Source organism: Sabethes cyaneus, chromosome 1 (assembly GCF_943734655.1).
Source record: "Sabethes cyaneus chromosome 1, idSabCyanKW18_F2, whole genome shotgun sequence".
Taxonomy (NCBI): domain Eukaryota; kingdom Metazoa; phylum Arthropoda; class Insecta; order Diptera; family Culicidae; genus Sabethes; species Sabethes cyaneus.
Genome location: NC_071353.1, coordinates 169,226,095 through 169,253,201, shown reverse-complemented (window position 1 = coordinate 169,253,201; position 27,107 = coordinate 169,226,095). Strand labels below are relative to the sequence as shown.

Genomic DNA, 27,107 nt, shown 5'->3' with positions numbered 1-27,107 from the left:
TCGGATGGTTTTGGTCGGATGGTGGATGGTATGTTGTGCATTCTCTCACCCATCGCCATCGTCGGTCCGGTCGGGCCAAAGATACACAATCGAACGAAAAACGGCCATTTAAGGGGTTGGTGCTTTTTTTTTGTTTCGCTGACCTCAGCAAGCCTAGCAGCAGCAGCTTGAACGAAGCGAAGCAATCGATAGAGCAAACGATGCCCCGTGCCTGTAGAGTGGAGAAGCCCCCCGATTGATGGGCAATGAAATTGATGGTTTAATCATTATGAGACACACAGACTGCCTACTATTATACCAGCTACTACTTTTACTGGTATTCGATCGATGGTCCGACATCCGACGGAATCGCTTAATACGTGACTAAATCAGTCTATTCTGGGGTGTTTATAACTGTTGTTTATAGACTCTAATTGGAATACAATCTGATTTTGATGAAAATCTTAAAGTCTATCCAGTTTGTTTGATCTTATTCGGCAAATGTCTATGTAATTGTTTGTTGTGGTTTATCAATACCTTGCTTATTTGCTTTTAACAGATATGTGTAAGTTCATTTTGCCCTTCTGTCTGTCCATCACCAATATGAAGAAACAGCAAAAGCTCAGAGGCCTTTCTATCGCAAGCAGTTTATGGCAAACCAATTACATTTTTATTCACTTGTTTAACTTTAGTTTGGTTTCAAGGCATTTTCGCTTGATGGATCCAAAACAGATCAATGGCACTGTCATGTTTATTATTGCATCTCTTGCATCGCATCTAGCGGTAAAAGTACCTATTCCTTCCTAGGTTTATCGTCCGTCATCTGACAGTTTTTGCTCTGAAATACTTTTACGACACAGTTCCGAACGCTGCATCCTCGTCTGCCGTAGCTCTATCAAAGCAAGCCTTTTTTAAACTCTGCTCTGATAGAGTTTAATTTGACGTTTCACTAGCGTCGCTAAAGTGACCTTCCAATTCCAGCAAAGCCTGCTGAGAAATGATGGACAGAATGAACGTTTATGTTCGGAAAAGTCCACAGCTGTAGTATTTTCCTGCGAAATTTATTCGAATAACTTGCTTCTTTCCATGCTTTGCTGCCAACACTACACCGTCAGATATGTTGAATCAAGTTTCTACACAGTAGCTCCTGCATTTTGAGCTGCCTTTTTGGCTCCTAAAATTTCCGGAAATTGTTTTTTAGTTCTTTTTTCTATTTTCTTTACAAACATATTAACTTCGATCATGTAATTAGTTCCTGCCATCAGAGCCGTTCCGTTGCTGTGCTCGGTGCCGGTGATGGGGGTTTCCAACTTGCTTCCTCTGGCAAGGCAAGTATACTCGAGAATCAGTTCATTCGCTGTCCGATGTCAATCCAATTCACAGCACTGCGGGCAACGTTTATGTCAGCGTAGATAGCTCCGTCTCGGCCCGGCGAGGGCGGCGGGGGCTCCTTCAACTCCGCTAACGGACAGCATTCTTCCGACACATTCGTAATTATCAAGGAAAATGGTACTCCGACCCCAAGTCGCAAGCAAGATGTCCTAATCTTCTATCAAAACGCCGGTGGAATGAATTCCGATATTGAAGACTACCGACTAGTCGTATCGGATTGCTGCTATGATATCATTGTCATTTGCGAAACGCGGCTTAACTCTCCGGCCGACGATTTCCAGGATCCAGGATCCAGGATTTTTGGATCCGATCACGAAGTTTTCCGTTGTGATCGGAACCCTAACAACAGCCGCAAATCCACTGGCGGTAGCGTTCTGATAGCTGTTCGACGTGGATTGAAAGTAAGAGCAATTGAGAAGGACTCATGGAACTGCGTAGAACAGGTTTGGACGGCCATCAAGCTGAGTGATCGCTTCCTCTTTTTTGTGTACCTTATACATCCCACCTGATCATGTTCGGGACAACGATCTAATTGACGCTCACTGCCAGTCAGTTTACTCAGTTATGAGGGACACTACGCCGCTCGATGAGATAGTTATTTTGGGCGACTTCATTTTGCCAGATATCTCGTGGAAACCTGTCCATAGCGGATTCCACTACCCTAATTCTGAAAACTCTGCGATCCATGCCAGTGCAATTAATCTTGACAACTATAGTGCTGCAATGCTTCATCAAGTTAATCATGTCGTCAACGAGAACAACCGTTCGTTAGACCTCTGCTTCGTGAGCTCACAGGACAAGGCCCCATTCGTCTCAGCGGCTCCATCGAGATAATTTCGAGGCCACCAAGCAAGCTTTTGCCTAATCACTTTTGTCCTTAATCGCTGTTTTCACAGCTTCATTTGCGTCTTTAGCCGGCGGATTTTGTTTCACCGTCTCGAAAACTCCGTGAACTGTTAATTGCGCAAACGACACTCGAAACTTCCACGTATCGAAACCTTCACCGACAAGCTTTGAACTACTCCAGCCATTTTCGCGCTTGTGCTCATTCTGCTTGCTGTTGCCGGAATCTTCAGTTTCTAAAACTTGCTGCTCCAAAAGTTTTTCAAATTTGGAATAATTCCGACAAAACTGTTTCAACAATCTTCAAATTATTATGGAACTGGGCCGTTAACCGGCGGCTTACATACTTAGTTGGCTTGCCGTCCTAAAACAATCCTCTTTATAATTAAGATGAGCAAAAACAAGCCTGGCCGTATCAAGAACGAAGCTTCATTCTGTTTTGGGCTGCCGTTGCCAGTTCGTGGTGCATCTTAAGCCTCGAAAGTTAGCTTCAACCTAATCGAGCCATCTAGCACGTTGGGCCTCTGTTCCGGACAGTTCTGTCTTTTTAATACCATAATTTCAGGTGTTTTAATCCAGTGCTGCCAAATAAGCATGGTGCACACCAATTACTACGCATGAAGTTTTTTCCACTGTACTCGGTTTTGAGCAACTCGTCGCCAATTCGTTGAGCGTGTCGAATGTTCTAGTTAGACCCCTCTATTTCTGAAAAGAACAGACATCTTTGAAAAACTTCTTCACGACGGGGGGCCGGCGCACTGCAGCCTTCCAACTTTCATCAGGTGCACGATGGAAATCTCGCGAAGTAGCGCCTAAAGCTCGTGGTTTGTAAGCCTCTACCAGACGTTGTTTAAATACGGCCGATGTACGTGTCTTCCATAAGAAAAATTACAGTCTCAAGTCCGTAGAGAACTATATGGGTCTCATAAGCGTTTTGTACATCGTCAGATTTGCACGGAATAGGCCCGACTTCAAGTTTAAATGCATCGGTAAGTCTCCTTACTCAGGGATCCCAAATATACTTCCTCGCTTCCTCAATAGCCGCTGTCCGTGGAAGGCAAACGATGTGGCCTTTCTACCGTATATTTGGATTTCGACGCATTGTTTTGTAACCCAATCCTGTTAGCCTCCGTTTTTAGTCTGGTGAAGATTGCCTTTGCCGTCCCATTAGTTTCTAGAAATTATATCAAGCTCGTCTGCCAAGGCTAGGAGTTGGCTACGCTTGCTTCAATAGCAATATCAAATAATATACAGGACAGTCCATCCCCTTGCCGCAACCCTCTGCGCGATTCGAAGGGACTCGACAGTACTCCCGAAATAGCTGTTCGCGCTGGATAATTTTTCCAAGTTCTTTTTTCCTCTCCATCGTTTGGCATTCCTCGTCAAACCTTCGTTAATAAAGAAAAAGAAAACTTTTTTCACGATTAAATTCCACTATTAATTTTATTTCCGATTGATACGTATGCGACTAGCCGGCTTCTTCAGTGTCTGTTTTAAGCATCACTTGTGTTGTAGATCTCGCGGACGGTTGTCTATGAAGTTATGTTCGGCCACTTTTGATCTAAAGTGGTGTATCTGACCCTCGGTATCCCTTGACGCTTTCACCACCTCTATCAAGGGTTCTTTTGTACGTGTTTCCAGATTTCTTCCGGTCTGGCCGATGTAAACCTTTTCGCAATGTGGGCAACTGATATGTTCCTAGATTGTGTTCGAAGTTGATCCCAACTTACTTCTGTTCTTCTGAGTTTGGTTGTTTCGACTGGTGTAAACGAGGTCGATTCTGAATTTCTATATTTTTTGACTTGGGACGCGTTATGTTTTCGTCGTATATAACTGTCAGTCTCTTTAGTTCTGGTGTTAGTGTTGTTAGTGAGTTTTTGTATGCTTTTCTTCTTTTCTTGGACATAATGACTAAGAATAAGAGCTGACTAAGAGCTAAGAATAACGCATTTTGTGTTGGTGGGTTTTGTGTATATTTCTAATTCTAAGGTTTCTGCACTTTCCATTTGGCTAATTACTAATATGTCCAATGTCTTTTTCTATTTCGTATGTGAAGTGTATGTTCTTGTACGTGCTGTTTATGGCTGCCAGAATGGTTTTATTATTTATTTAACTGATTGATAGGCTTGGCCCGTCATCATCATTAAAACTAATTATCGCATAAAATTTACATAAAACAATCTAAAACTGCACTTAATTTGCTGCTTTGTCATTTGAACATTAACAATATCTCGATAATTATTAAATATGGACATCATTCTGTATACTGGTTCGTTTCTAGCATAGTTTTGGACTCTATTTGTCAATTGAAATGGCCTAACCCGCCTCAACGAAGAACGTCCATCGTACACGGTTATCTGACTCAACAGATATGGCGAGTTATACCTGCCGCTGAGTAGATCCTTTAAGAAAAGAGCATCTGCGGTACGTCGTCTGCTCTCTAAGCTTTCCGTTCCAATCAACATGCATAACGACTTGTAATCGGGCATCTCTCCAGACCATTCTAAATTTCGAAGGGCATAGCGTATAATTTTTTTCTGAATTCGTTCGACTCGTTTCTTATGCACTTCATAGCATGGTTGCCAAATTCTGCTCGCGTATTCAATACCACTGCGTACTAAGGAATTGTATAGAGTAATGATAGTATACGGGTCATTCAGATCTCCACTAAGGCGTTTGATTAAACCGAACAGTGAATTTGCCTTTGCTACTATCTTTTCCACATGACGAACAAAGTTGAGCTCATTATCTATTTCTACTCCAAGATCACATACACAATCCTTTCTAGGAATTACGTCACCTTCTATTAGATACTCAGACAACCATTTTTTTGGTTTTCGAGTAAACGAAACCACGCTGCATTTCGTTGAATTCACTTTGAGACCAAACATTTCGCAAAAGCCGATGAACCGATCGACGCTATCTTGAAGTATGTGACAATCTTTCATGCATTTTACTGGGAGAAAAATCTTAACATCATCGGCATAAATTAGGACAGCTCGTTCATGATAGTTACGAAAAGTAAAGGTCCAAGATGGCTCCTTTGGGGTACACCAGACCAAACGGGATACGATATTGATTTGCTACTATCAATTTGGACATATTGCGATCGATTTCTTAAATAATCGTCTATCCACTGCAGATTCATTCCACCTATTCCATATCTTGGTAACACAGCTGTAATCGCATCTATATTAATTACATCAAACGCCTTCGACATATTCGTGTAAATTGTATCCACCTGATAACCATCCATCATCCATTCAGACAAATTCTGCCAAATTGGTTATCGTTGAGCGTTTTTTAAGGAAACCATGTTTAAAACTTGAAATTTTTGGTTCAATTACGAGATACGATACGCTCATATACCAGAGATTCAAACATTTTAGGTATGGCCGAGAGAATGGCAATTCCTCTATAGTTCTCAACCGGCAGCTTAGAACCTTTTTTGTGAATTGGTATAATGTGCGAGATCTTCCATAACTTTGGGAATGAACCTGTTACTAATGAGGCACTGAATAGGCTGTGTAGTGGAGCTAATAAACCATCTACACAACTTCTCAACAAAGCATTCGGAATTCCGTCAGGCCCACTGCATTTAGAAGTAACTAAAGACAAAATCGCATTACGAATGTCTGTCAACGATAGTTCGAATGTAGCTGGTGTTGGATCTGATAACGGAGATTCAGTGTATCCTGACCTTGGATTGGGGCTAAACACATTTTTAAAAAACTCAGAGAACAACTCAGCTGCTTCGAATGCATTTCCCTGTTTTTTGTCTTTATACGCAACATTTATCGGCAGTCCTTTGTCCTGGCGCTTCGAATTAACGTAAGTCCAAAAGGTCTTCGGGTTGACTTGAATGTTCCTCTGCAACCTGTCCATGTATAATTTATGTTGTGCTCTATTCCTGGATTTAAAAGCATCACGAACTTGCCTATATGCCAATTCGTCGGAAGATAGCCTGCTTTTTCTGAATTTATTATACAGCTTTTTCTTCCTTTTTAATAGCGAGATTGTTTCACCGTCAAACCATGCGGGATAATTGGTTGCTAACTCACGTTTACCAATTATTGCCGGGATAGAACTTTATACACTGCATGGTAAAATGCTGTTACGTTGAAATCCAGTGCCGTTTCTACCAGAAAATAATTATTGTCCACACGGTCAAACGCTTCAAAACGATTAACGAAATTAATCATTTCGTCAGTTATCGGTTTCATTAGACCAGCATCAAATAAGTCAGGGGAAATGAAAATATTTTGCCAGTCAATATGCGAAAGCTCGTCAGAAATTGCGGCAAAATTAGGGTGTCGTAAATTTAAACTAATTTTGTGTCACCCTGTTCTTGAGTGGTATTACTTCGATATGTTGCAATGTTGATAGCAATTGACATTGCGTTATGGTGCAATTCGTGCTGAATCAAGGGATCACTCACCTCAATTTGACAGCTTTCCTCGTCGTTCGAAAACACAAGATCCAATGGTGGTTCCATCCAGGATCCAGGTTTCAAGTTTCCCTTTTTTGATTATGTTGAATTAAGTTCCAGCTTACTTTCAAGGTTAACCCCATGAACAGTTCACACAGGAACGGTGATAGTGGCTTGCTCATTGGTGCACCTTACAACTGTTTGTAATAGTTTCAGATTCAGTTTCAATTTCAGATCTTTGAGCTGCCTTATCAGATCGTCAAATTTCCAGATCTTTGAGCAGTGTTCCCTCATTCATTTTCAAAAACGAAAAAGATCTAGGAATGTACCAAATGCACGTTTATGCAGCAAATCCTTTCTTTACAAATGTCTTAGCCAATAGAGTTCTACATTTCCTAGTCCCAAACATACTCTAAACGACTCTATGTGACGAGAGCCACCAAAAGAGCTTTTGCCTTATATTTGTCTTTGACTGCTGTATTCCCTGCTACATTTGCGTCTTCAGCCAGCGGTCTTCAAAACTCCTTGAGTTGCTAACTGCGTCGCGACTGGAAATTTTCACGCATAGAAACCTTCTTTAGTAAACTGAACTACCCCAGTTTTTTCGAGTTGCTGGTTGTTCTGCTTGCTGCTCCAACAGTTTTTCAGTTTGGAACAATTCCGAAAAAACTACTACAAGAATTTTCAAAATTATTTTTGAACTGGGCCCATAACCTATGACTTACTTAGTTGGTTCGCCGTTTTAAAAAAGGCTAATGAAGAACGTTTCACCAATTTACTCGGTTGTAGGTTACCTCCTATCTTGCTCCACCTGGTCTAACCATTTTAACATAACTCGCTGCGCCCCTGGTCGTCTTGTTCCTACCGAATTTGAAGCGAACATCATCTCTGTAGAGTAGTTGTACTTTAGCAACCTTTGGATACTGGGTACACCATAGAACTGTGTGAGTTCATGGTTCATCCTCCACCTCCATACTCCGTTTTCCTGTACGCCGCTCGTTCTTAGTACTCGCCTTTCGAAAACTCCGAGCACTTAAGCAGTCGACGGGCAATTCGAACAGAACTGCTTAAAACTGTGTAAAGAAGCTAGCGTTTCGTTAGTGGTCACAGTAAAACAGCAATTACGTTTTCGGTTGTCCTAAATCATTAGTGCGATCCTGGACTTGCTCAGGTGAGTGTAGGTTCCTGCCATTTAGCGGTTTATCTCATTTGAACATTTTAGAGTTTGTTCTAGTTTACCTCAAAAAGATCACTACGAGAATGAGATTCCTGATTTGTTTTCATTTCTAGCAACTCACAGTTTGGATGACTTGTGCCGTATCCAGGGGTATGCTGTGCTCTGAAAATAACTTCAATTTTTAGCGTTGTTGTACTCCAACGCACAGAGGAATTGAGAAGACGTAAACAAGCCTGGTCGTATCAAGAACACCGATTCATTCGGTCTTGTCATCTAGTCAAGCCATCTAGCCCTTTGCGCTTCTGCCCCGGTGTTCCTGGTGAAGTCCTTGAAGTGTCGTTTGGAATCCTTGTGACTTCTCGTAAATGTGCCCGACTGCCCGCGTTACTCTTCGTTTCCCCAAAAATCGTCCGCTGGGAAAATGGGAATTCTTGAGCTTCATCGCCGTCAACGTCAAGTCATGGTTACTACAGCACTTACTTAATTGGCCTAACGTCTTATGACGAGGCCTGCGCAGTATAATTTCTCCATCTATTTCGGTCCATGGCAACTGATCTGCAGTTCCGCGGGCAACCAGTGCTCGCCAGATCTCGCTCCACCTGGTCTTGCCACCTCGCTCGCTGTGCCCCTCTTCGTCTTGTTCCTACCGGATTTGATGCGAAAACCATTTTTGCAGGATAGTTGTCCGGCATTCTAGCAACATGTCCTGCCCAACGTATCCGTCCAGCTTTAACCACTTTCTGAATACTTGGCTCGCCGTAGAGACGCGCGAGCTCGTGGTTCATTCTTCGCCTCCATACACCGTTCTCTTGCACTCCGCCAAAGATGGTTCTTAGCACCCGCCGTTCGAAAACTCCGAGTGCTCGTAGGTCCTCTTCTAGCAGTGTCCACGTTTCGTGCCCGTAGAGGACAACCGGTCTAATTAGCGTTTTGTACAGTGTGCACTTTGTACAGGGGCTCAGATTGTTCGACCGCAAGTGTTTGTGGAGTCCGTAGTAGGCCTGACTTCCACTGATAATACGTCTTTTAATCTCACGGCTGGTATTGTTGTCCTCTGTTGACAGCGAGCCAAGGTATACGAACTCGTCGACTACCTCGAACTCATCCCCGTCGATTACCACGATACTGCGCAAGCGGGCCCTATCGCGCTCGGTCCCGCCCGCCAGCATATATTTCGTTTTAGACGTATTTATCTTCAATCCAATCTTCTCTGCTTCGCGTTTCATTTATAACACCTTCAAGAGCAATGTTGAACGCAGGCAGGAAAGACCATCTCCTTGTCGAAGTCCCCTGCGAGATTCCAATGGGTCCGACAATCCACCCGAGATTCTCACACAGCACTGGATCCCATCCATCGTAGCCATAAGTCTAGTAAGCTTACCCGGAAAGCCGTTTTCGTCCAAAATTTTCCATAGCTCTTGTCGGTTTACGTTATCATATGCGGCTTTGAAATCGATGACCAGGGTGTGCGTGGGGACTCGGAATTCGCGGCACTTCTGGAGGATCTGCTGCAGGGTGAAGATTTGGTCCGTTGTAGATCGACCTTCCATGAAGCCGGCCTGGTAACTTCTCAGAAATCTATTGGCTATTGGCGATAGTCGATGAAAGATGACTTGGAACAGCACTTTTTAGGCGGCATTCAGGATAGTGATTGCTCGGTAGTTCTCACAATCCAGCTTATCACCTTTCTTGTAGATATGGCAGGTAACCCCGTCTTTCCACTCCTCCGGTAGTCGTTCCGTATTTCAAATCTTGATAATCAGTTGATGCAGACAGCCGGCCAACTTGTCCGGGCCCATTTTAATAAGTCCCACCCCAATGCCATCCTTTCTCGCTGCTTTGTTGTTCTTCAGCCGCTGGATGGCTTCTTTAACTTCCCTTATCGATGGGGGTGGCACATCTTTGTTGCTTGCTGCACCAATATGGTCACTTCATCCGCTATCATGGTCTTCCGCCTGCACGCCATTCAGGTGTTCATCGTAGTATTGCATCCACCTCTCGATCACCGCACGGTCGTCAGTCAAGATACCTCCATCTTTATCCATCTTTAATTAGCCATCCAATTCCATAAAATAAATAATGCTGTGAATAATAGTTTAAATGTTTGTCTACGTTCCTTCAACGACGTTTGTAACGTGTTCGATTTTACTCTGTCTAGAAATGTGTTTAGTGTTAGAATCCGATGCTTAAATTATTTATTGAGTATGAATGAATGGTTTCCAGCAGAAATGCCATATTTGCTAAAAAATGTCTGCAACTACTCGAAAACCGAAAAGATCGAAGTTTTCCGGCTATTCGAATTTTCTGGTTTGAAACTAATCTGCACACTTTGTCAGGAATTCTGTGAAAGTTTAAAGAGTCAAAGTCATAAAAATTGCAACTGTCTGCAATTTTATAATGATCTGCAAGACGTCCCCAAAAATCTGCAATTTGCAGACAAATCCCTGATTTCCAGTTCTCCTTTTTTGATTATGCTGAAAACATCGCCGACGTATCGCCACCATCTTCTTGGAAATAATTTTCAGAGTTAGCCTCTAAACATTTCGCACACTTCGCACAGGAACGGTGATAGTGGATTGCCCATTTGTGTACCTTCAACTGTTTGTAGTAGTTTTCCCTGAATGTAAAGTAATTCTTCTCCTTCACAATCGTATCAGCTTAAAGTATCATCCTACCTATTTTCTCCATGTGTAGCCCGCCCTCATGTTGTTTCAATAGCTAATCTTCCAAGATGCTTACCGATTCTTTCACAGGGACGCTCGGGAACGAGGCCGCAACATTGAACGAAACCATTATGTCGTGTTCTGTTAGTTCTCCCGATGTTTTTAGGTGCTCGACGAGTTCTCGTGTGCTGCTGATGGACCGGCTTGAGAACTTTATTGGCATTCTTTGAAACTCGGTTACCAACCACTTAGCAATCTTTTCCGTGGGTAATCCGTTTGCCGTGATTATTTCTTGCATTTCCGTTCCTGGTTTGTGTGTTTGATGCCAGATGGAGATTCTAGACACCTCGAGCACACGAGCAAAACCAACAAACGTTATTAAGGTTACGATAACTACGATATCACTTGTGGCTTAATGGTATTCCCAAGGATACTATATTGTGTACCTTCTATTGTGTGTGAGCAATGTGTGTGAGTGTGTGTGTGAGTCAATGAACAAAACAGATTAGATCACACATCCGAGCATCCCATCGTGTTTGACAATGTGTGAAAACAATTACCTAAAAACAAACAAAAAATACACAAGATTAACGCATTCTTTTAAACTATTTCCAACAGCAAAGATTACAAGAAACGATTTGCCAGTGCAGAAAACATTTTAGATTCAATTTATTTGTAAGATTAGGTACTACGTAAATATTCGCTGTCTTTCAGCGGGGTAAAATATTTCGGAACTTCAGGAGCTTCTACACAGTTGCCCCAGCAGATAAAAAGTATACTAAATCTAAATTCATCAAGTACAACAAGCTAGTTAGGCGTTGTGTGAGTAAACAGTGACTTCTTACTCAAATCGATCGAATTCCCAATTAAAACCAACCATACTGCGCACCAATTACAAATTCATTTGTCAAACGTTCTTAACTTTCGCAAACTGAGGAGAAGGACGATCACCGAAAACAGGCCCTTTCTCCCTCTCCCTACAATTCGCTAAAAAAGTAAATCCTCCGCTCGGCCGCAGGTCAGAAGTTGCCGACCGTCTGCGAGATATACTCATACGTTCGATCCAGACTAATATCCAGCTCGTTGTCATCAATAAAGTGCGACTCCACATGCTCCTGAAACTCATCGAAGGAAATGTTTTTGACGTAAATTTTGCCGCACATCGGGCACATTTTGTCCAGGCCGTCCGCTTTGACTTTATCCTGCAGAATGTTGACGTACTTCAGTGTACTGGCTTCCGTTTCGGCCGTCAACACAGGTACGTTCTTAGCAGGCAATCCCGGTTCCCCGGTGGCTTTTGGAAGTTCAGGCAGCGGTAGATCTTCGCTGAAACTCTGCTTAGGAAGATCCGTTCCTACCTCGACCACCTTATCAACCATCTGCGGTTTGACGTCCTTTTTGCGATTTTTGCAAGACAGACATGTTTCTAAAAATGAGAAACGGTGCAATAGAATTCAAACACCGAAATCACTGATCAAACACCACCAACCTTTATTAATCTGCAACTTTCCCAAGGCAACCTTCATAACGGTCTGCTGCTTTAGCAGCTCCTTCTGAATATCCAACAGCCCTTCCGTGCACCGCTTGGCATCGGGATTATTTTCCACATCGAACAACAACATATCGTCACCATCGTGCTGCAGGAAGCCCATTTCAACGCCCGCCCCGCTATCGATAAAGCCACACTTATTCAACAGTGAAACATCCTCCAAATCTAAATTAACCTCCTCACAGGAGGAGGAAGACCCATCACCACCCTCGCGGGGTAACCTCTCGCGAAGTCGCGGGTTCGGTGCATTTTTCGTAAATGTCTTCGATCGGATCAAGTTTTGCGTGCTTCCCGCAACGGCGGAAGCCTCCCGAATTCGACCCACCGATTCGCCCAAGCTTTGATTGTCCTTGGTCAGCTTCGACAGACGGCTCCAAAGCTGTCTATTCTCGGCAGCCACCATCGAGATGTGATCCATCAGCTGCACTTTCTGTCGAGCCAACTCGGAGACCTTCTCGCGCATCACTTCCAGTTCGGTTTGGTTGGAAACCCGCCGTTCCGTGCGGGACGAGCTTGGCGACGAGCTGCGTGCGTTTGGTTGAATACTGGATTGAGCCATTCGTAGCGATAGATTTTCCTCCTCCAGGACGCTGAGTCGTTTCTGGAGACTTTGACAGCGCTCCTTCATAGTTTGCAGGGCGACGTGCAAAGCGTAGTGCGACGATGACGACGTCGACGAGGAACAGTTATCTTTTTCCGGAGTGGCCATTGTGAACGGTTTCGTCGCGCTGGACGATCAATTTATTATGTGGGTGTCAGCAGCCAGTTACAAACAAAAACAGGCGATCGCCATTAAAATTATGGAAAAGATTTTTCGTTATTTGAGCGACTTTTATACACGCACGTCACTTTCACTAGACTTGAATTTTTCCACTAATTCACCTCACTTTTCTTACGCAAAAAAAAACTATTTTGTTTTGAAAACCTTTTGAAACATTTTGAATGACAGCTGTGAAACCAGTGAAAAAACTATATGACGATGACCAACCTTCAGTGCTGCCAGATTGAAGTGCCTTTATTAATATAATTCAAACTTTTTTCAAAAACTTTTATGCTCTCATGGAAATGACGAGTGTTTGTTAAAATGAGTAAGCCTCATTAAATAACCCCAGTTTGCTTCCAGTTTTCAAGATTATTATTGTCATCAGGTAAATTCTGGCTTTAGTTTTCAGAAGGTCGCATAATCAATCCTTTTACAGGCATTATGCAAACTTTTGGCAAAATATGCGGCTACTTTACTGCTTATCCTCTTTTAATGTTGGCAGTGCTTATTTCCAGCTAATTACCAACACAGGGTGGCAACTGGATACGAAAAACCAAATTCCTTGATTTTTCCAGGTTTATCCCGGTGTTTAATAAAATTCTAGGTTTCATATTCTGTTTCTGTTCTGTTTGCAGCACAAGGTGGGGCAGTTAGAGCCAAGTCTGTCCAGGGCTGAGATAAGGTGGTTGTGATAATGTTAAAAGAATCCGTGCGGATTACGCTAGCTCCATAATGTATTGGTGATTATGGATTAATGGGCAGAAGAAGAGTGACAGAACTTGGCTTGATATAATTGTGTGCTTGGTTAATATAGCATAAGATGGCTTGTACTTATCTTGTTTTCTCCTTCCTTTGTTTGTTTCCTCATCTTGTTCGTAGTCAATCTTAAACCTGAAGCAGGCTCCACGCCGGCCGTCCTCTCCATCGTTGTCACCAGTGTGGTCATCTGTGGCTGGTCTCTTGCCTCCCCTCACGGCAACATTATTGTTGCCGTGAGAAGAAGCGATAGAGATCAGGCAGAAAAGAAAAGAAAAGAAAAGAAAAGAGGAATTTTTTAGTCAACATGTTGATTGAAATTTTCAAGTTAGTAATATCACGAGAATTCTATGTCTGTCCATCACCTATGCTTATGCTACTACCGACTAACTACTCGCTAGGCTGGACGCTACTCATCTCCCAAATACCCATGTCATCACGATTGACCCAGCGCTGTTCCACAACCTATGCTCATTAAAAACCACAGCCGCCTCTTTATCTACCATCTTTGCAGTATTGTAGCTGATGGCGTAAATTTTCGAATATTTTGTGCGGAATATTATTCAAGAGCAATATTATCGCTCAGAACTATCGAAAAACTACTTGAACTTCCGAAAAATAGAGCAGATGCGATGTAATGGGGACTGGTACTCGCTCGTATTATTCCCGGTGGCATTAATTGCATATTTGTAGCGGTAGTCAACCGATTTGTCGGTATGCTCTTCAGACCGTGGTCAATTGAAATGATTCTGTAACTAAGAAGGGATGAGGTGGATCAAAAAGAACTTCACTTGGAGATATGTATATATGCCGTGTTAGGTCTTAAGTGCAAGCTGTCACTAAAGCAAGACTTAATAAGATGTTAACAACGTTGATAATTCTGTGAGGATGGTATTGAATCGAAAAATAAATCCTCATACCACGGCCATATATTATGTACTATGACCCCATTTTAGGAAGTGGAAATGATGGTATATTGAGGACAGCCCTTCGCTATCGCTTGAATCAGCCAGAGAATCGAATACCTGTTTTTACTTGAAGAAGTTTTGACTCTAAAAAGATTTAGTTAGAAATGGAATTTCAGTTGAAGTCTGCCAGCATTGGGCAATGGACAGAACAAGATATATATCGAGGCTATAAATCTTTTCGAGTGATCCACTAAGTCCGACCGCGACGACAGCCGCAAGAATGGAGAGGAGCAGGCCGCCCGTGAGTTGCCACCGTTCGACTTGATGGACTCTCCGACAGAGGCTCATCAGCATTAGGAAGGCCCTTGGGAGACAAACAGCGTCATACATGATCATTTTATGTTGTTAGTTGAATACCGTTAACGCGGTTAGTCACAAGACATGCAAATCATTCTAATAAAGGAGGGAAATAAGAAAAAAAAAAAAAAAATTATAATTACATCCAAAACAATACAATAGAGGTGACAGTAACAGCAACGATAGCAATATTAGTAATAATAGTAATAGCATAGGAAACTGATACAGGAAACACATCTACTGACTATAACTTCCTGCCCATTAATAATTGTAATGTGGCAGAAGAATAAGAAGAATAAGTATAAGTATAAGAAGAATTTCCGACTCATCATAGAACACTCAAACATATATTCATTCGTACCTATACACCCATGCACACTCATACATGCATACACATGTATACATGTACGTGTGTGTATATTTTTCAGTGCTGTGCTGTCCATAATCGCATAACAGCCACAAATTCTATGGCAATCTCATAGAAAATGTCTCGATTACGCAAATAAAGACATCCCAGGTAACCAATAAGCATTTCCAATGCAATTTAAAAGCAAGCCAATAAGCATTTAAGTTACCTTAAATGCTACTTAAATGCTATTTTGGCAAAATATGCGGCTACTTTACTGCTAGCCCTCTTATAGTGCTGACAATGCTTATTTGCAGCTAGTTACCAACAAGAAGAATTTAAATAGAATGGTGGATGCCAATTTGCAACAGTTATGCAGTCAAAAAGCTGATAAACAACAACCTGCAGTATAAAACGCCAGGGATGCTAATAAACGACTGATTTACTGCTTATTTTAATGCTTATTGGTTACCTGGGATCACATCATTTTTGAACACTCGTTCGTTCTAAATAGCGATACATTTTAATTTTCATGAGTAAGTCAAAATCTCATGAATGGTGGGTAGGATTTGGTTTCAGTTTTCTAGAGAAATTTCTGTGCATACCAGCAATTCATCTAGGGAACCGATTAAGCCCTCCCGGTGCTTCGGCCCAAACGGATTGAATTTAAAATCAAATCCGTTCGATTTCGCTCCATTCCGCTTTACGAGACACATGCTACACATAAAGCTAAATTATGCAATACTACATACTACACATATATCCAACTTAAACTATAAACATTCTACATGCGGAACTAAGAATTTTTAGGTCGTTTGGCCGAAGTACGCGTCAAACCACCTACCCATGGGAGGGAATAAAATTCTAGGTTTCATATTGCGATATAATTTAAACTGAAGATGTGTTTCGATCATTGATATTTGAATGGTTTATCAATCTACGAGGTATTGAGAAACATTTCCCCATCTACTCTATTTCCCTAGGCGAATTCTTCAATCACTTTCTCTTATTCTGCCGACCAGCAAATTACACTCCTCCCGTGAGTTCCTTACCCTTTCTTTTTCCCGCGCAAGTTTATTCGCAAACTCAGGCGCAAGCGGAGTTTTAGTGCCCATTGCGGCTAGCTCTCGAACCCGCCGTGGTGCTTTTCCTGCCAGGCACGCGGAAATGTTCATATGTTTAATTTTCGTTTTCCGAGCCATAAGCCATGCAAACAAGCAGATTAATTGAGCTAATTTTTAATTTCGCTTTGCCACTGGTGGCTGTTCTACTTTCTGACCAACGCGGCTTGCTTATATCACTTTGCATGGATTGATCGGGATTTACTCTTCCGGGTCCAAGCTAGAGCCAAAAATTCGTAGCGTGGAAGGTAGAGTCGCTACACCTGCATTTCGGTTACAACTTGTAACATTCAACAGTATGGCAAGTTTATGCACTGGCATGAGTCAGTGAAATTTCTCCAACAATTTTCTCGAAAATCAAATTTCGCTCCGCAGGCATTTACTTCGATGTTCTGCGAATTGTGTCACATGCCGCAAAATGTCCGTCCTGAAACTTCAATGTCATTCGATTCGACTTGACTAACACAAACAAAACGCGCAAAGTGAGTGCAAACTAAATTTGTTATATCACCCAGGTAACCGCTAAGCACTGAATTAAGCTTGAAAGCTGCTCTATATTTGCAAGTTACATGCTGCCAGATATAATTAAGCATTGTCAAAGCATAGCAGCTTTAAAATGGCATTCTCAATGCTGAATTAAAATTTACTTGAAGCACTATGAAAAGCTGATTAGATGCTCTAAGCAAGCTTTATTACAGTTACCGGCATCAAAAGAGATTTTGAACACTGCTCACACTTGCAGGAAAGCTCCTTGCGAACGTACGTGTGATAACAGAAAAAATGCTTCCCTCTCTTTTTATCTTACGTAAAATCCTGCACCGCCGATTGAATAAACATCAACACGAATCTATAGGGCATATGCATACGGATAATATGCAAGAAATATTTCTATACATGTATGCCATCACATAAAAAGAAAATAAAAGGTAGGTAATTCTCCCAAAGCGCAACTTATGGAAGAAATGTGAAAAATAAAATCTTTCCCTCCATTCCACCTTGATAAACAAATCAAACATCCGAGTTAAGAATTTCAGTAATTTAAGTAGAGCTATTGGCAACTGACTCGCAACTACCATTTACAGATCAACTGGTAAAGGCGTTGCCTTACTCCTCCAAGCCTCGTAATCGACAGATTTGGCTGGCGGTTCAATTCTAACCGGAGTAGAAAAATAACAAAAAAAGCAATCTTGAAACGTCAACAAAAGTATTAAGGATAACAGAGAGGGAAGATAAAAAAGGATGTATATATTTTTCGCATTTTTTATGTTTGACGTTTTACCGTTACGCAACAGACGTTACGTTTTATGACATTTGTAAATCTCCAAGCACTAATGTAGCCGTATATTTCGCCAAAACCGGCTTTCTAGTAGCTTTTTATAGGCATATTGAACTATGCTGCACGATATGGTATGCACCATAGGCTAATAAAAAGCTAGATTTCTGCTGCTTTAAGTGCTCACTGGTTACTTGGGTATGATTTCAACCTATGCAGGTGTGTATCCTGTTGACGAAGTGAAACGTTGGTCAACTTCCGCGAAAAACTTTATACAGCTGATTCGGCCATACGTGGTCAGCGAATACAATCAATACATGGGCGGTATTGATTTATGTGATTTTCTTGTGGCGTTGTACAGAACATATATCGGCACAAAGCGTTTCTATCAAAGAATATTTTATCATCTTTTGGATGTTGCCGTCTGCAATGCGTGGTTGCTTTATCGACGGCATTTGAAAAATAACGACCGAGGTGATTTTATGACATTACTAAATTTTCGTACGGAAATAGCCAATACATTGATAATGCGTGGGAAAAACATAATCCGCCAGAAACACGGAGAATAAAAATGCAGTTTCAACCATATTTATGGTTGTTTTACGCACAAACAAAAATTTCGTTTTGTTTCAAACTGAAATGTATGATTGAAATGAAAATATTTATTGTTACATCAATGTCAACTTCAGATTTGAAAATACTTTACTTTTAGTTCAAAACTGTTATTTACTTGATTCAAACAGAATCTCGTTTGGAAACAACAATATTTTCAGCTTGTTATAAAAATATTTTATTGAGGCTTAAAACAACAATCATTTTGTTTGAAACAAACTGGAGCTTTTTCGCTCCGTGAAGGCAGACCAAGTAAGGAAAAGAAACGACCAATCATATCTCCAAAGTTAGCATCCGGTTCTGGACCACCGTTAAAAGCTCGTTTCGACGCTATTTCACACTGGCCTGTGGAAGGAGCACGAAAGAGATGTTTTTTGTGTAACAAGCGTGAAAGATTTACTTACTTTTATTGCACAAAATGCAACCTCCCGCTATGCATTCAAAAAGGAAGAAATTGCTTCCAGCAGTTTCACGTTGTGTGAACCGTTCCTATGTTTTCCTTTTAATTTGTATCGTTAAAGCTAACGACTTTGTATAGAAAATGGCATATTATATTATTTATGAACATTTGTTTATTTGTTTACAAAATGTCCTATATGAACGCAAGGGATCACTGGTGATCAGAGGTTGGAAAACTCACAAAATGAATAGATACGCCGAGCATCGGCAAACAGTTTTTATCATGATAAAACAGCTGCGCGAGTGGTTCAATTCGCCTATAACAATGAGCAACATACACTCACGCTTCGTAGCATCGCTGAATATACGAATATCGTGAGCAACGCAAAAGTGTGAATAGACGCTTTCTGCTGCTTGTAAAGCCACTAACACTACTTTAAACTATTCCCTTTTCGTGGTAATATTATTTTGAATACTTTCCGACGTCCCCGGGCATTTTATATCCGATAAATCGAACACACTCAATGTTCAATATTCAATTTTTGAAAGAATTTTGATGTTCACATTGAGGTTCTGTTCGTGATAAAATTCAAAGCTGATGCGTGCATTATCGGCGAGGCAGGCGAATAGTGTATGTTCATGAGGGATGTTCATCGATTCAAATGATCACTTTTTCGCGAATTCTCCAACCACTGCAGATGATCCAATTTTTTTTTTTAATTTTTCATCATATTATAAAAATTTATGTAACATTTAATAACTTTTGTTCTAGCACTTCGCTGAAAAATATGCTTTTCTATTTTTAAATCTCAAAAAATCTTGTGGGACAGAGAGGGTTAACTACGGAGAGGGCTTTACGCTCCATATTGGAGGTGCTCAGCTAAGGCCACACAGGAACGCTTGATAACCGAGATGAATTGGAAATGCGGGTGCATCGGAAGCAATTCCGGCATATCGACAATCCAGGCATGGAGGTCGAAGATCTGGAAGGGGAGATGCATAGGCGAGGCTGTGCTGGGTTGTTGGGGGAGCGGCGACAAGTTTGGAACCTGCTGACGAGGTTGAAGAGCAGGATACTCGGTATCCGTGATGATCGGAGGACGGTGATCAGTGCGCCTGCGCGTTCGGGTTGTTGTTTGTTGATGATTGTTGTCGGATCCATCTGAAATCCGATCACTTGGGACAGCCATGGCAGGCGGCACGATGCTTACCATACCATGTCTTGATTAGGGTTGCCAAGTCTGAAAATTGCAAAACCCGGCCGGTCGGTCCTGATATCAAATAATGCGGGGGGGTGGTTGTGGCGGCATATTAGAGGATTTGCCTGTAATGTGTAATGTGCGTTAGACAGTCGCCGGTAGTATGTAACCGGCATAGAGAGAAAGTGGAGTCAGTTGACAGTTTTCCGTGTAAATTATTGAAGATAGCTAGTTTTTGAGTGAGAACTACTTGCTTCTGGCGCTAGTGGATAATTTAATGTATATTACCGCCAGAAGCAAGGTATTATCACTGCAAAACTAGCTATTTTCAATGATCCACTGTTTAGCATTGCTGATATATTTATCAGAAAATTTAATAAACCAGGCAAAAAGTACAAATCCGGCTTCATACGTCGGAAAACCGGCCTTCTTGCCGGATTGACCGGCCACCGGCTTTGCAACTGAAAAACCGGTCGGGCCGGCCAAAAACCGGCCACTTGGCAACCCTAGTCTTGATGTTAATGCTTCGGTTTCTCAACCACAAATTTTTATGAGGAAAAACTTTTTAGGAAGGTTTTTAGAAAAATTACGTTAAAGTCGATCAAGTTTCCAGATTCCAAGTTTTGCGTTTCTTTAATTGCTTGAATTTGATCGGCATGAAACTTTCTGAGTGTATTAAACAATATTTATATAGCCTCTCCGTTGGCTTCGAGGTAGAACGCTGATCTAATAAGCCAGTCGTCGTATATCCGAATCCCGGCTGGAAGAGACTGTTAGAATCAATAGAATCCTAGCACTAGCCCTGCAATTGACCTGTATTCTATCAGCTGGCTGCGAAGTCTGTCGTATCTCGTATAAAAACAGAAGGTCAAGTTTCAATGACGGAAAGTAGCCCCTAAAGGCATAGATTTGCGAACATTCTAGTTGTGTTTGTGTAACCCCCTAATTAATATCCCGGTCTTCAAATTTGTCCCACAATTAAATTATTACGGTCACATTTGGCGAAAGGCACAAACTTTGCATTAATTATTTCAGAATACAATTTCTTCCGTTTGCTCAAATATCGCTCCTTTTACCTAAATACTTTTTATTTTAAATATTCATGAGATTTTTTTAAACTGCCCCGCTGTGCCCCTCAAATAATCCGGCAGCACTGGACATGACAGCAACACGAGGCAAGCGAACGAAGTAAACAAACTTTGCGTGTTCGTTCTTGGCTCTGTGTTTCTATCGTTTCTATGGCCGTTTGCCTTTCTGTTCAGTGAATAAATAACTTATTAATTGAAGTAGGCTGGTTGCACAAAGCAGAAAATGACTTCCGGACTTTGGTTCCGTTTCCGTGTTGCACTGGAACGATTCGAACAGGCACTTCCAAGCCTACTAGGATTCCCCGGTCGGTTTCCTCCTCCAAGTAAGTTGTGCTTCTTAAAACATAGTTTCTCAGTGACGTAACGAACGATACTAATGCAATTTTTGTTTTTTTTTTTGAAGATTGTTTTGCCCTGGCCAGTATCGAAGCCGATCGGCTACCAGCTGCGAACAGTACAAAACCATTCAGCCTGCAAGACCTGCTAGGCGATGGCATTCTGTGGGCCGTGCCGAAACATCGACGTACAGTGGAAAAGCGTTTGAAGCGGAAATATGGCACCCCGGAGTACAAGTTGAAGATATTGGTCCCAAAGAAACATCTACGTATTTGTTCCAACTGCGGCAGTGACCACGAAGTGGGCATCCTGTGTCCGACTTGCTACAAAAAGGTGCGAACCGAAACGGAACAGATTCAGGAAAAGATACAAGCCGAGCTTGGACTTGATCCCGTCGACAAGGAGGTTGTTGTGTTGTACGATCGCGAAAAAGAAGACCAACCGGAGGAATTCTGGATGGGTAAGAGAATTGTGGAGATGCCCAAGACGCGGCCGAACTGGTTCAGCAAGAACCTGCTGCAACGAAGCACGCAGCAGGACGATCAAACCACTGCAGTGAAACCGGATGCGGAAAAGTTAGGTTAGTTTCGTTTGTTCGGTTATTTGTAGATTTGAATATACGTTTAAAATAGAACGTAACAAGTTTTATTTACAGTTTGATAAAAAAAAGAATACTATCACGCTTCATTCCTACAAATGATAGAAACTCGGCGGTCTTTTTCCACCTTGCGATCTTTGAAAACTGACTCGTCACCCACCAGTATTTCGTGGGTAAATTTGTACCGGGTAAAATCTTTCATAATGTACAGGGACCGTCGCGAGAGAAGTACATCTGCCCAAAATTTATCCTCCCTACTGGAAGCAAAAATTTGTCGATAATCCTCGTTCGTTTGCTCCTCGTCATTTGTTCGAACCAATCTCATCACGGAATCGGTAAGCAAACTGATTCCCGCGATTGTCGACCCACAGAATCGGACACTGTCCACGTGTGGTTTTATGACCCCTTCCTTGGTCAGGTCCAGCACATGTACATAGGGTAAAGTTTCACCCTCGAAAGCGACGTCTTTTACCCGATCGAGAATCAACCGATTCGCCGGAAACCAGTGCTTCCGTTCCGTCTCTCGATAGCCGTGAATCGCATCGTCCCAATGGTCCAACTCATATCGAATGCGTTTCAGCACCGGTTCCAGTTCCTCGAGCATCGTTTGCTCCTCCCGTTCGGTGATGAAGTCCGTAATGACGGTCATGTCGGTCAAAAATCGGCATTGATCGTCTGCCGGCCAGACTCCGTGAAAGGTCACGTTAGGTTCTTAAAAATAATAATTCTTTGTAATTGTAATTCATTAGTCATTCAAAGTAATATTCAAAGTTGGTACTTACGCAAGTGCTCTTTTGCGGTGGTAGACGTTGGCCGGAAATCGGTTGTATAATAACACTTTCCGAAAACATACCGACTGCCACTCGCGGTTGCTCGATTTTTGAAAGCTAATTTCAGCAAAAGCCGATTTTGCAATATTTTCCCGAACATTATCAGTTTAAATTTGCGATTTAAATTAATTTAGAAGAATCAAAACAAACCATAATTGCAGCAATCTCAGTAAGCTATGCTTGTTGATGGCATTTTTCTGGTGTTATTTTCGCGGAGGATTAGGGGGTAAAATGTAACTATCAAATTTAGACTATAGCTATACAGCAGCATATTGATCGTTTTATATTCGATTATTAAAAAGCTGTTAACAAAGCATTGCTTTGTATCCAAGTGCAAGACCAATTATGAAAATAATAATGATTAATTTTGGCATTTTTACATAACTCGTAAAAATTCAGTTTTGGATCAGTAAACTAATACGTTCGGGTTCGGCATTACCGGAATCGATACACTGATGGCATAATCAGTATTTTGGTAATTACCGCGTTTTTATAGATTATTTGAAGATCAATTTCCACTAATAAATGCAGAAGTCCAAGATTTAATATATACCACTCACCTTTTTGGCGGATCCACGAGAAGCCATTTTTAATTTCGAATTTTTGATAATCACAATTTGCACTAAATTATTCGAAGAAATACCGTTTCAATTTATCGAAATTTTACAGTTGATTGTTAGATACACTTAATTAATGTATAGGTTCGTTATCCCAACTCAAAATATTCAGTATTTATTTACTTGGCAGATTGATTTTCGATTTGCTTTTTCCTGTTTTTCAGTTTTATTTTTATGCTTTGCTTGATGCTTTCTGCGCTTTCTGCTGAACTCGCTGAACTGCAAGCTGCAACTGCTTGCTCAAATTCACCACACCATCAGGGATGCCAGATACAGACAAATCTGTATTACACAGACTTTTCGTTTTCTGCATTTTCTGATACAGACATGTTTTTGACTACAGATTTTATACAGACATGCGATAAAAATTTCGCAAAATAAATATAGTTTTACTTTTGTCAAGGTAAAAGTAGACTCCGGTTTTAACTCGTGCTGAAACCTCCAGACAATATGCCGTATGAATAAAAGAGTTAAGGGCCAAACAGAATGCTGCATCAACGCGTCCGTCAGCGTTATCCCATGGGTCTACTGTCAAATTGATGTGATAGTTATGAAACCCTCGGCAAAGTGCACAGCGGGCGGAGAGTAGATGAGTAGAGAGAGGCAAAAGCTGGCATTAGGCGAGGGCGAACCAAAGCGGGTATGTCGGCTGTCCGCCAACGATATACCGAACTGGAGAGGGCTGTTAAACGAGTCTGGACTGACTCCCTAATCGACGAAAGAGTTCGTCGCATTAATTGCGTCAACTCGGAGGCGCCATCACTGTATGAAATTGAAGCAGCCATCAACAGCATGAAATCCTATAGAGCGCCAGAAATAAAGGACCAAACTGAAAACGGGTGTGGCATCACGTTGCTCGCAAAGTGCTCTGTAAGGTAATCCTCAACCGAATCCAGTAGAAGTTCAACGCTACTCTCTGATGGCGACAGCAAGCTGAATTCCGCACCAGCCGATCATGTGTAGACCATATCAAAACGCTCCGCATTGTGTTGGAGCAAATCAACGAAATCCAACCCAAGGAACAATTTTTGCTTATTAAACGTTTAATCGACAGCTTTTATTCAGCATGTGCTTTATAGCTGCTTTTCAAGTATGTCTAAACACCTCTGTTCAATGCTTATCCAGTGGGTTTTGGAGAATTTAAACAGCACAGTGCTGGTTATGGGCGTGGAAGATGCGTTTGTATAACTGTTATGCAACGCATAGTAAAACGTTTATTCAATACGTATAGGTATGTTTATTAAACTACTGCTGATGGCACTGAAACTACGTTTATTCCACAACAGTTCAACATTTAAACAAGCAAAAAGAAAAATATATGTAGGAAGTATTTATATTATTTTGTGGGTTTCGTTATTTTCATGTCCATTTTTGTATTCATATTATTATTATGATTTTCTGTTGGGAAGAATAAATGCTTAATGCGAGAAATGAAGATTCAGGCAAACTGAAAATTCTTGATATTAGGCCAAAAATATAGACTTAGCGAAGGTGAGAGTCGAACTCACAGCTCCCAATCTCTAGTTGAGCGTGTTGTTTTAACCAATTACACCACTAAGCCGTCTATACTCTGTGGTCTTATATCAAGGTTTTGTTATGACGCTTGCCTGATTCTATCATTCATTCGCACATTTATCCAGCGCGAATATATTTTTGTTGACTGTATGTGTTGCGACCGCACAGATTGATAGACATATAGCTATTCGGTTTGCGCTTAGCAACGATAGTCGATAACCGTTCGAGCCAGCGGTTACATGTAGTGTGAGGATTCACTACGTATTGTTTCTTTTTTCTCTTTTCAACGACGTATAGCAGTCGGCTTTTTTACTTTTCTGTTGGGAAGAATAAATGCTTAATGCGAGAAATGAAGATTCAGGCAAACTGAAAATTCTTGATATTAGGCCAAAAATATAGACTTAGCGAAGGTGAGAGTCGAACTCACAGCTCCCAATCTCTAGTTGAGCGTGTTGTTTTAACCAATTACACCACTAAGCTGGCTCGAACGGTTATCGACTATCGTTGCTAAGCGCAAACCGAATAGCTATATGTCTATCAATCTGTGCGGTCGCAACACATACAGTCAACAAAAATATATTCGCGCTGGATAAATGTGCGAATGAATGATAGAATCAGGCAAGCGTCATAACAAAACCTTGATATAAGACCACAGAGTATAGACGGCTTAGTGGTGTAATTGGTTAAAACAACACGGTCAACTAGAGATTGGGAGCTGTGAGTTCGACTCTCACCTTCGCTAAGTCTATATTTTTGGCCTAATATCAAGAATTTTCAGTTTGCCTGAATCTTCATTTCTCGCATTAAGCATTTATTCTTCCCAACAGAAAAGTAAAAAAGCCGACTGCTATACGTCGTTGAAAAGAGAAAAAATTATTATGATTTATATGAGAGACTTAGTAGGAAATCATTGATTGTCTCAAAATTCATCTAGCCCGCCATTTTACTTTTTCACTCATCCAGATTCGAACTTACATCCTGTGGGTCGGAAGCCGTCGACGAACGCATCTGAGATAATCTGATATATGACAGGCGCCGAGTTTTTAGCCGATGTAGATTTACAAGTTTAAGTTTGTCAAGCGAGAAACAAACCTCGGCTAAAAGATATTTAAGCGCTGAAGAGTAGCTTCTTAAATCATGTTAGGTACCTGCTGTACAAATTACGCTAGAAACCTTTATTCAGCACATATTAAACAGTTATAAACTATTTGTACTAGCTGCGAACAATGTTTGCGGCTGTTCATTTGTGATTAGTTAGCAGCAGGAGTGGTTCGTGCTAGTGCCGCAGAGGAGTATTACTTTTGTCATTCCGTCATCACCGATAGTCCGGAGCTTATTGCTGCTGTAACCCGCTCGCTGTCCGTGCACATCTAATTGTCATCGGGTCGGATTCAAGGTTTCAAGGGACTACCAGCAGTGGATTCAAGGGACTACCAGCAGTGGTGGCATCGCCACTGGATTCATCTCGTTTAGCGAATCCATTGCGAGTAACTCGATTGAGTCGGTAGTATAAGTTTACTGTTGTCAAGGGGTCGGTCACTCGGCACAGCCGTTTTTATGTTAGGCGACTTGAAACGAACCGAACTGTGCCGGTGCTGTACCGAAAGTGCCGAACTGGAAGATTTGTTAAATTCGTTAAAATCTGATAGATCTGGCAACCGTGCGAGATGATTTTGACAACTGGCAGTGCTCCCATTTCATATATATGTAAAATTGAACCGGAGGTGTGTAAAACCCTATAAATGTTATTTTTATAAGGCTTTAGAGGTGTGCCGTTTGCTATCTCTGCAGTGCCGGGGCACTATGTGCTGAGTGTCCGACCCCTTGACTGTTGTATTAATCCACTTGCGAAGAAAATATTTCTGGGATATAATTTTTTTCTATTAATCTATCAAAAAAATAAAGTGGGAATAATATATATAAGAAGTATAAAGTGTAAAGTTCAAAGTGTCATTCAAGTTATTGGTGTTATTGGCTGCCATCAAGCACTTTGTATTTCACACCTGTTCTTAGTGATGCTGCTACTGATACGTTTGTGTTTGTACTACAATTATTAGACTCTTATTAAAGACTTCCTCTTAGCAACGTTTGCGCAACATTCATTCCACTCTTATTCCACTCTTTCACCACACTTGCTCTCAACAATGCGGCTGATACGTTTGCGCAACGCTCATTCCACACTTATTCCACTTTTATTTCACACTTGCTGTCAGCAATGCTGCTGACGAGCTGCTGATGCGTTTGCACAACGTTTATTAGACATGCATTTCCATGGTTGCCTTTAAGCAACCGGTATTCCACACCAGCTCTTAGCATTGCTGCTGATACGTTTCCGCAACATTAATTCTACTCTTATT

General features: G+C 41.5%; 3 protein-coding genes across 3 annotated transcripts; 1 reads left to right on the top strand and 2 right to left on the bottom strand.

Moving 5' to 3' along the window:
• Positions 1 to 11,130: 11,130 nt before the first annotated feature.
• On the bottom strand, positions 11,131 to 12,900 carry LOC128744246 (protein spindle-F). Its single transcript, XM_053841105.1, has 2 exons — positions 11,973 to 12,900; positions 11,131 to 11,909 (listed from the first exon to the last, which is right to left on the bottom strand). Exons 1-2 carry the CDS (start codon positions 12,739 to 12,741, stop codon positions 11,503 to 11,505), a joined length of 1,176 nt encoding a protein of 391 aa, XP_053697080.1. The 5' UTR covers positions 12,742 to 12,900; the 3' UTR covers positions 11,131 to 11,502.
• An 8,069-nt stretch (positions 12,901 to 20,969) lies between these two features.
• LOC128741196 (39S ribosomal protein L32, mitochondrial) lies at positions 20,970 to 21,818 on the top strand. Its single transcript, XM_053836822.1, has 2 exons — positions 20,970 to 21,177; positions 21,258 to 21,818. Exons 1-2 carry the CDS (start codon positions 21,078 to 21,080, stop codon positions 21,773 to 21,775), a joined length of 618 nt encoding a protein of 205 aa, XP_053692797.1. The 5' UTR covers positions 20,970 to 21,077; the 3' UTR covers positions 21,776 to 21,818.
• LOC128741186 (alpha-ketoglutarate-dependent dioxygenase alkB homolog 7, mitochondrial) lies at positions 21,811 to 22,804 on the bottom strand. The gene is made up of 2 exons (XM_053836809.1): positions 22,571 to 22,804; positions 21,811 to 22,499 (listed from the first exon to the last, which is right to left on the bottom strand). Exons 1-2 carry the CDS (start codon positions 22,716 to 22,718, stop codon positions 21,868 to 21,870), a joined length of 780 nt encoding a protein of 259 aa, XP_053692784.1. The 5' UTR covers positions 22,719 to 22,804; the 3' UTR covers positions 21,811 to 21,867.
• Positions 22,805 to 27,107: the final 4,303 nt, after the last annotated feature.

Bases quoted from the DNA above. Each gene is read 5' to 3' on its own strand.
- LOC128744246 (XM_053841105.1), bottom strand. From the start codon at position 12,741: ATGGCCACTCCGGAAAAAGATAACTGTTCCTCGTCGACGTCGTCATCG. The intron at 11,910-11,972 runs GTTGGTGGTGTT...TCTCATTTTTAG, and splicing joins AAAGTTGCAGATTAATAAAG to AAACATGTCTGTCTTGCAAA.
- LOC128741196 (XM_053836822.1), top strand. From the start codon at position 21,078: ATGACTTCCGGACTTTGGTTCCGTTTCCGTGTTGCACTGGAACGATTC. The intron at 21,178-21,257 runs GTAAGTTGTGCT...TTTTTTTTGAAG, and splicing joins CGGTCGGTTTCCTCCTCCAA to ATTGTTTTGCCCTGGCCAGT.
- LOC128741186 (XM_053836809.1), bottom strand. From the start codon at position 22,718: ATGTTCGGGAAAATATTGCAAAATCGGCTTTTGCTGAAATTAGCTTTC. The intron at 22,500-22,570 runs GTAAGTACCAAC...ATTATTTTTAAG, and splicing joins CACCGCAAAAGAGCACTTGC to AACCTAACGTGACCTTTCAC.